The 9,942-nt window shown below is 39.2% G+C and overlaps 1 protein-coding gene and 1 non-coding gene across 2 annotated transcripts; one reads left to right on the top strand and one right to left on the bottom strand.

The window, feature by feature from the left end:
* The first annotated feature begins 1,670 nt into the window (after positions 1 to 1,670).
* Positions 1,671 to 1,782, top strand: LOC133285103 (small nucleolar RNA R71). Its single transcript, XR_009747969.1, has one exon. It is a non-coding gene; the product is annotated as a small nucleolar RNA R71 (small nucleolar RNA).
* Positions 1,783 to 7,260: 5,478 nt separating this feature from the next.
* Positions 7,261 to 8,768, bottom strand: LOC133285102 (phenylcoumaran benzylic ether reductase Pyrc5-like). Its single transcript, XM_061482277.1, has 5 exons — positions 8,583 to 8,768; positions 8,341 to 8,475; positions 7,977 to 8,214; positions 7,679 to 7,882; positions 7,261 to 7,487 (listed from the first exon to the last, which is right to left on the bottom strand). The coding sequence occupies exons 1-5, from the start codon at positions 8,766 to 8,768 to the stop codon at positions 7,261 to 7,263; spliced, it is 990 nt and encodes a 329-aa protein (XP_061338261.1).
* Positions 8,769 to 9,942: the final 1,174 nt, after the last annotated feature.

The raw sequence follows: 9,942 nt of genomic DNA, 5'->3' as shown, positions 1-9,942 counted from the left end.
CCTCAGTGTTATCTTCATCAAACTTTATTGCTTTCATGACATTAAACTTCACTTCTTCTCCGTTTACACTCATAGAAAGTTCACCCTTTCTGACATTTATGATAGCATCACCGGTAGCCAGGAATGGTCTGCCCAGAATTATTGGAACTTCTTGATCTGCTTCAAAATCTAAGATGATGAAGTCAGCTGGTAGAATGAACTTGTCTACTTGGACAAGGACATTCTCAATTTTTCCTTCTGGCTTGGCTATAGATCGGTCTGCAAGTTGAAGAGTGACTGTGGTTGGTCTTGCTGCTCCTATGTCAAGCTGCTTGAAGATGGAAGCTGGCATTAGATTTACACTTGAGCCCAGATCACAAAGTGCCCGACCAAGATAGTTCTTCCCAACGGTACACGGGATGGTGAATATACCAGGATCCTTTAGTTTGGGAGGAATTTTAGTCAGGTACTTGCACGATTGTTGAGTGAGGGCTACGGTCTCAAACTCTTCGATCTTTCTTCTTTTTGACAAAATGTCCTTCATAAATTTTGCATACGAAGGCATTTGCTCCAGAGCTTCTACTAGAGGAATGTTTATGTGAAGTTGTTTCATCAAGTCAAGAAACTGGCTAAACTGCTTATCCTCGTGTTGCTTTTTCAACCTCTGTGGAAAAGGAGGCTCAATCGGTTCACTCCTTCTCTTGCATGGGGGAACATAAGTTGGAACTGAAACTGGTTCACTGACTTTTGTTGCTCCAAGGTCTGCTACAGGTGTTGCGTCATCCGGTTTGATTTCAGCAGACTCATTGCTCTGGACCTTCTCTTCTGGTCCTGTCTGAGCTTCAAGGTGTGAAGGGTCAGTGACTTCTTCAACTTCCTTTCCTATGGGCTGTTTTGCTGGTTCGCGCTTTCGAGGTCGTGCCACTAAATCTGGGGGTGGTAAAGTCTTTCCATCTCGTAGGCTTATAGCATTACAATGCTCCTGGTTATCCTGAGACGGCTTTTCTGTGTCACTAGGGAGTGTCCCTGGTTGCCTCTGTTTGAGTGCTCCAGCCAGCTGACCAATTTGGGTTTCTAGGTTTCGCATGGCTGCGCTGTTCTGATTCATGTACTCCTTGATAGAAGTCTCAAAGGATTGGGACTTCCCTTCACCCTTATCCCAGTTTTGTTGGTTCTGCCTGGGATACGGGGGTCGGTTCTGGTAGTTTCCTCCACTACCTCCAGCATTATTCTGATTCCCCCAGCCTCGGTTATTGTTCCCATGATAGTTGTCATTGCTCCTGTTGTTGTTGTCATACCCTCCTGCATAGCACACAGCAGCTGGATTGTTACAGTGCTCATATTCATGAGGACCTCCACATGTGGGGCAACTCTGACTTGATTGAGTCAAGAGAAGTTGCTCAATTGGTTTTTTCTGTTCCATGGGCTTCCAGTTTTTTATAGTGTTATGGAGCGAAGCCATTTGTGCTGAAAGAGCATCAGCTGAGCTTAGCTCAAGAACTCCTGCTTTCTTAGGAGCACTGTGTCGTGTGGAAGGCCATGAAATATGTTTTTTTGAAAGTTTTTCCAACAACTGGTAGGTTTCTGGATAAGTAAAATCCAAAAGATCTCCCCCTGCAGCTGCATCAACAGTTGCTTTCAATGGTGGGGTTAAGCCATGATAAAACGTGTGAATGATGCCTCAATCAGAAACTCCATGATTCGGGCAAATTCGTATCAACTCTTTAAAGCGTTCCTACGCTTCATACAGACTTTCTCCATCATACATTTGAAAGGAAGCTATATCAGCCCTCACTTGAGCTTGTTTTGCTTGGGAGAAAAATCGGGTAACAAACTGTTCCGCCAATTGCTCCCAACTGGTGATGGAGTTTGGGGGCAATGTTCTCCTCCATTCTTTGGCTTTTCCAGCTAAGGAAAATAGAAAAAGCCGCATCCGCATGTTTTCTTCCGAAATACCATGAACTTTGAAATTATCAACTATCTCAGTGAAATTGTCCAAATGACTGTGAGGGTCTTCCATGGGTAGTCCATGGAACTGACCAGCGTTCATAATCATTTGGAACATTGCAGGTTTCATTTCAAAGTTCGGGATATTCAAAGGAGGGGGGACATAGCCTCGTTCTGGACCATTTCTGAAGGGAGCAGCCATATCATTCAATGATGGCCCTCTTCCTTCGTTCGGTCCTTGTTCAGGCTCATGATTATGATTTCCATTGTTATCATTGTTTACAACCTCCGCCATTGTAATGTTTCTCAACCTTTGAACTCTTCTTCTATTTCTGAAGGTTCTCTCGGGTTCTGGATCAAAAAGTACTATTTCTAGTCCAAGTTTTGTAGGTTCTGTGATCATACAAATGGAGGAGGTCTATCAAAACAAAAAGACTGCAATTAAACAACAAAAATGTTTCCTTAAAAATGCCCTTTCTTGCCAAATGATCCCCGGCAACGGCGCCAATTGCTTGGTCGAATCGAGAGCTGCTCAGGAATATCTTTTCAGAGAGCAAGAGTGCAGAGTAATAATCAGGAATGCCAACAGGAGCAATCTACTCTGACTAAGAGCAACCCTCTTCAACTATACGCAAGCGTACATGTCAAGCAATATAGGGTATTGTAGCCCCAGATTTATCGTCCTCAGGGAGCAGTTGTGAAGTAAGAAGCGCTAAAGGAAACTTAATTTGTAAAATAGAGCAATAAAAGAAAGTACTATTCTCAGCTAAGCTTCACAAAGAGCAATCTCTGGGCAGCTAGTTAAACAATGTTAACCATTCTGAACCAGATGAGAGCAGTGAATGACTTAGCACGGTCATCGAATAAGAAGGCATCAATTTAAGTAACTTCAAGAGCAGTCAACGAAATGAAAGTAAGAGCATCAGCTAGTAAAACACAGTTCAGTTATCGTGAGGAAAAGGTTGTGATAGAAGTTTGAGTTAAGATTAATTTCAGAAAAAGTCAAGTAGGTGTTACGGGTTCCATGTTTTCATCCCTTTGGTTAACCCTGCTTGGTAGCATATTTTACAAGTGGATTTTTCTCCTTCCCTTGTTTTACTCTAGGTAAGCAGAGGGTAAGGCCTTACTCTCCATGTTACTCCATAGTACTTGGAGTTACATGCAAGGAAACCATGCTGCCTTCTCAAAAGAGCATGGATTCACATGGCAGTGCTCCCCATTCCAAGTGTTTCTCCCTCCTTTCTTCAGGCTAAACTACACCAGGATCTTGAGAATGCTCCACACGCCCTTGTCAGTGTTTCATCAACCGAGTGGTCCCGGGATGAGGTTGCCAGCCCAAAGGGTTTCACAAAATCAATAAATTAAACCAAAGAGCAACTCAAAATTCATTTATAAAATATGTGTTCCTTACAAAGTTATCCTGAGACAAAAGGGATTACTTCTATGGAACCCTCACCTACTTAGAGGAAGTTAGCTCATAGTGAGCATTTTTACAAAAAGAAAACAAAGAGATGACGAGTCCTAGGATGGGCGCTGATGATTTCCTTTTTGAGGATTGCTTGTTCCTTTTATAGGGTTCTTCATTTGATCTTCATTGTTCCTTTCATCAAGGGTCGTGCTTTGTTTAAATCCTCTCCAATGGTAGCTTTGCTTCTTGCCAGCTCAGCTCCGAATAGAAATCCTCTCCAATGGTATCCTTGCTTTTTGCCAGCTTGGCCTTAAATGGAAGTGGTCCCCCTTGCTTTTGGCTCCCTTTGTGAGTGGGAGTATCGGATTCAGGGAGGCACCTCCACTCCTTCTGCTGCAGCTGACGTGGCGGCTTTTGATTGCTCAGCTTCTTTGCTTTCGTACTGTAGCAGAGGTAGCACCTCCACCTTCTCTGATGTGGCTGACGTGGCGGCTTCCCATTGCTTCCTTTGACTGCTGTTGTACTACAACAGGCTTTTTTTTTTCTTTCTGCGCAACACTCATTCTTCTCTCTTCATTTTGTGGTTCCTTCTGATGGGCCTTAGGTGTCCTGAACAAAGCAAACTATCCCAATAGTCATATGTGAAAAAGATAATGTTAAATTTGCTCCAGGTCTACCTTAACTCCCACTTTCGGTATTGCTCTGGTCCACTATTCAAAACAGTTGCTCTATATGGAAAGAAGAAGGTTGAAGGGAGTGATTTATAACCAAAACATGGGTTTTGTGGAACAATTTACACTTAATGGGCCTCAACTCTTGAGGACCATCAACCATCTTCCATACACTGTTCCATTGCCTTCTCTTCTTCATAGTGGGAGCCAAGGGGCCATTTCTTCCATTGAATCTTCACCTAAACACTTGTGTGATTGAGAGCTTGCATTGTGAGTGGGAGAGTGCCATCATTCTGAGTGTAGCCTCTGTGTTGGTGGGATTTTGAGGGTTGTGTTACTGAGTGGGGTTGTGGGAGCCATCGCCTTGATAATTTGAGCTTCAAGAAGCTACCTTTGGGAAGAAAGAACCATTGTGGTGTGCCAATTTCGTGCACCTTCAAAGTCAGAACCTTTGGAGTGGATTGGTGAGCTCCAAGAGGTGCCTTGTTCTATTTTGAACCTTGGGTAATCTTCACCAACCTTGATCATGAGTTTTCCATGTTAAAAGTTGAGTCTTTACATGTTTAATTAGATAATCAAGTAACCAATGTGATAACTAACCTAAAAGGGTTTAAAGATACATTCTTGAACGTATTTTTATTGTAAAAGTTGAACCTTTGAATGATATCTTCGCGAAAATGCAGAACTGCATTCTGTCGCGAAAAATTCGGATATGATATCCGAATTTTGATATCCGGATATGGGGTCTGTGATATCTGGATATTGATATCCGGATATGGATATCCGGATATGTCCCCGACAAATATCCGGATATTCTGGGAATTTTGAGGCAGTGTCAGTTCTGTTATGACAGAACTGTATTATGGGGTTGTGGACCCATAATTGGTTAAGTGAACCTCTGTAATTAATTAACTAAGTCAGAATCAAAGTGATTAAGGACTTATGGCTCTGTGAGAAGCCTAAAAACATGAAACGTTTAAGGGACACGCTGTCTTTCAGTCGTATACTTGTAGATCATGGTTGTTGATATTATTGTTGGTATAAACAGACTGTGAGAGTGTTGTTTCTGGACGTTGTGCTTGTGTGGACTCTTGATTGGAACGGTTAGCTTATGAGGTAAGCTTTCGTGTCCTCGGTTTAGCCATTGTTGGTTCCACCATACCCCATGGGGGAATGATTTATATGCATGATGTGTTTTTCATGTATTGATTTATTGAAATGCTTTTGAGCTGTTAAGTGCAAATGCCTTATGATATGTATGTGATGTTTCGCCTAGACGGGAACGTGATCTTGTGGGCAGGTACAACATGGGAGTGTTTTATTGTGGGTTGTAGACATACGTACATCCTGCATTTATCTGGCCAGTAGACTATTTTGACACACATGACATGATTATATGCTGCATTGCACTAATTTTGGAACTTATATTGTTATAAATGCTTTTGAACTTATATTGCACATGTAAGTGAGCTTGGGGTGGAATGATCTTGAGGACCCCTTGTCTTACTGAGATTTCTGTTTAGAGATCTCACCCCACGTTTGGGGCACATTTTCAGGTTCAGGTAACTCGGGGGTTGAGACCTCGGGCGGCAGGAGGCTGGAGTTGAGTTAGATATATGCTGTTTATGATAATATGCTGTTTATGATAATATGCTTGAATGCTGACATGTTTATTTCTTTATTATCATTTTATTTGTTGTGAGACTCTGTTGGACTTTGTTGCCTTATTTGGTGAGCATGGGGATTGTCCATGCCACGTTGACTCTGTTTTGTTCAGTTGGACTTGAGTCGTAATAATTATCAGGATTATAGTCCGGAATACGTGTTGTAGTTCCGTGATTTTAGATACACACTTATTTATGATATGAGGTTATTCAGTGCAAGTAGATGTTTATTTGCAATTCACATACAGGCAATGTTTTTATAAAGTGATTTAAGTAATCAACTCGGTAATTATTAATGGCGTCATAATTGAATGTTTTAAAAGAAAAAGTTATTCTGCATTTTAAATTAGTGAAGCCTAATACGATGACATGTTAATAAACCGGGTATACACAGGGTGTTACATTTTAGATGTTCATTTCAATATTGTCTTTTACGTAGTCATTCTTTACATATGGACACTAACTTAAGGTGGGAGAATCAAAGTCAACTTTCTAATGTACCATAACCTTAAAATATTACTTACAAGCATAGTAGAGTCTATAAACTATTTCCTTGAAGAACAGTTCAAAGAAATTAACTTTATTTATGAATACGACATTAAACCTTGTTTACTGTTTTTGATACTGGTGTTGCATTTCTTTACGAAAATTTTTAAGATTTTAATATGTTAAACGAGACATCTCAAGATTTTCAACGACATATTATATGTCTCAATTAGTGTTGTATAACTTCAGTTATGTCTTTCGCAAAGTGACTGCTGCAAATTGAATTTCCAACAGCCAAGTCATGACATCACACTCAAACTACGATCAATATACATATCCAATAGTTACAAAATTTTACATAGTTATAGCCTATGTGTTAGCTTCACATATGTCCAAACCTCATTCAATTTGGAGATCTATAACTCGAGATATCGAGTTTTTACTAAAACAGGTTCGCTATTGTCGCAATATCCGGATATTGCACTATTCATATATGGATATTGGGCAATATCCGAATATTCTACTGTTCATATCTAGATATTTGTCTCAGAACAGCAATATTTGTCCAGAAGCTCATTTTTCATAAATTAATCCAAAAAGGTACCATTTTTAAGATTCAAGCTACCATTTTTAAAACATGTTCTTACTAGTGTTCATCTAAGTTACCAAGTTTTCTCATTTTAGATGCTCAAAACTCATTTTACAAAGGCTCATGTTAATTGCTCAACGAACATGATGGGCAGCCCACAAAAAAATATTGCTGGGTCCCATAAATGGGGCTTCATTTGAAATGTAACAAAATTAGAAAAGCTTTATTCATATATGATTTCAGAACATCACTACACACCGCTACATCCACGGTTGTTTTATTTGGACAATGAAGTCTTACAATAAAAGAATACCACTCTCGTACAACGCGAGAGTGAGGAGAAGGACAATTTTTGTACACAATATTATCCAAGAGATTATTTTTCAGACTGATTAATAATATTTGTGCATATCATTTTTATACTAGTTAATGATAATACAATTTTTTGTGTTAATTCATATTGTTTTTTAACAAACTAGTAATCCTTTACTAGTTTATTAATCAAACCACACATTTTTAATCAAAACGTTGAATATCTTTAACGGATATAAATTGGTGTAAGTAAAATGGTGTGCAAGCAGCATTTTTCTCGATGAACTCATCCACAGTGGTGTATTTGACATCGGGATAGAGTTTCGAAGCTTCTACTCCAAATGAGGGCTCAATTTCATAGTTAGTGTGATCTCCCTTCACATAGGCAGCGTGACAAATTGACAAGGCCATATTCATTGGAAATGAGGACTCTGCAAGAACAGAAAACAACTTGCAACTGTTAGCATATATAGCCACATATTTAGAAGTCCTAAGCTCAGAATTTCAAGTTTCCCAAGAACTTAATTTGTGAAACTGGAAGAAACATTCATATTAAAATTGTTAATAACTAACAAGATAAAATTTTCAACTTGAATATTTACAATAATTATCACTCCCTAACCTTGAATTATCTTCAAAACTTGCTCCTCTGGAATATAGACTCTTTCAAGAGTCTTACCAATCTTCTTGTCCCATAGAGATACGAGGTCATTAGATGACAAGGTATTTGCGGGTGGTCTAATGTAGAGAATTTTGTTCAAGGTTCTTGGATCATCAACTGCTTTGATGGTATAAGTAGCAACATCCTCTTCCTTATTAAAAACAGCTGTTAAACAATGAAATGTTAGTTATTAGGATTTAGGAATTAAGATGTGTGATATGTAAATTTATATTGTTTTTGTGCAAAACTATATTTTTACCTTTGGGGTTTCCATCCCCAAGGACAATTGCTATATCTAACGGGGCAACTATGGCTCTAAGATCTGACCAATTGGGTAGAAAGTGTCCAATAAAGAAATTGGCCACCACATAGGTATAAGGAATTCCTTCAGCCTCAATGGTTCGGCGAATTTGGGCCTTAACATCAAACAAATCGGTTGCTCCATCTACTCCGTGAGCATGATCCACATCATTTCCAAACTCAGAAGGAAAGAACCTCTGTAAACAAAATAGTTATCAAAACAAGTTATAATTTCTTCAAATTATATAATCAGTGGACAGTCTGTCGTGAAAAATATTCAATCATCGAGTTAAGCGCTTCAACAATAGTAACTTTGAATGTACCTTAACGTTTCCTGCTTCTTTAATAGCAGAAATGATCTTAAGTTGAACAGGTAAGTGCATGTAACTCACAGTAGAGATAACTAAATCCACATGCTTTATTGCCTTAACCAAACTCTCATGATCATTTATATCTCCCTGTATATATATATATATATATAAGATGAACATCATCAAAAACTACCATTAAATAAATTCCTAAACATTAATTGTTCCCATAATAAGCATAAGGTAATTTAACGTACCAAAACTAGTTTGACGCCGAGGCTCTTGAATTTTTGAACGATGGGTGCTTTTGCTGGGTTGAAAAGAGAAGACTCTCGAACGAGGAGGTAAGTGGGGTGGTTAGCCTTGACGCTTGCTTCCACGATGAACTTTCCAATAAAACCGGTGCCTCCGATGAAAAGAATTTTGGCTTCTGCAGCGGCCATCGGAAATTTTTTCCTGCGAGCTAGTTTTTGGACAAAGAGGAGAAGACGGAAAAGCTATATATGTATGGAATGCAAAAGTTCTTTGTTTATATATTATGGACACTCAAAACGATGTCCTTATATAGAGCAATTACCAACATAAAACATTTTTTTAAATTATTTTCTTGTCTGCTTGTTTTTAGTTTTCTGCACACGTTGCCAGTCTTCTGGAACTTCTCGGCGAATCCGTGTCAACTCTTTATACAGAAGATAGTGCAAAGTAGGTTATTATATATACTCCGCCTCTTTAAAAAAATAATAATAATTTGGCATTCCGTTGAACAGAGAATTAATCTTATTTGAATAATTGTCGTGTCCCCTCTCTTAGTATTTTTTTTTTTTGTTACATCCCCTCTCTTAGTAATTATTTTCTCTATTTTCAAAGTTTCAATGCGTAAGCTTCTGTCGGACTTCTTTCCGTACAAGGAAATTGAGAATGCTAATCTGGTCATGTGGTCATGTTTTTTGATCACAACCACTCATTCATAATGAGATAAGAAAGAGAAAAGTATATAATTTTTGAAAGAGTAGTTGTGATAAAAAAACATGGCCACATGATCCCACTTTTCCACATGAGATGATCTACTCCCAATGATATTATATGCACAGGTGATGAGCTTCTACGTTGCATCGACATTGACACGAAACATGACACGACACGACATGACATTCTGACACGACATCATCTTTAAAAAACGGGACAATGACCATATTGCCACTTTTTAGGCAAAATTTTACCTGATTGCCACTTCTGAAAAAAAAATTGCCAAAATGCCACGCCTGAATCCCGCTGGTCTGATAAGCGGGACTGGACTGGACACGTGTCAGCGTCTGAATGGTCAACCATTCTCGCTGGGCTGCTCAGCTAGAATGACAGAATGCTGACACGTGGCAAAAGCACAGGCATTCTCTGGATGTCTGTACTTTTGCCATGTGTCAGCATTCTGTCATTCTAACTGGGCAGCTCAGCGAGAATGGTTCACCATTCAGACGCTGACACGTGTCCAGTCCATTCCCGCTTGTCAGACCAGCGAGATTCAGGCGTGGCATTTTGGCAAATTTTTTTTCAGAAGTGGCAATCAGGTAAATTTTTATTAAAGGAGTGGCAATATGGTCAATGTCCCTTAAAAAACAT

The sequence above is a fragment of the Gastrolobium bilobum genome, unplaced genomic scaffold (assembly GCF_033153095.1).
Source record: "Gastrolobium bilobum isolate Gb01-03AN ecotype WA unplaced genomic scaffold, APGP_CSIRO_Gbil_v1 utg58003, whole genome shotgun sequence".
NCBI lineage: Eukaryota > Viridiplantae > Streptophyta > Magnoliopsida > Fabales > Fabaceae > Gastrolobium > Gastrolobium bilobum.
Note: the sequence above shows the minus strand (reverse complement) of the source record. Positions and strands in the feature narration are given on the sequence as shown.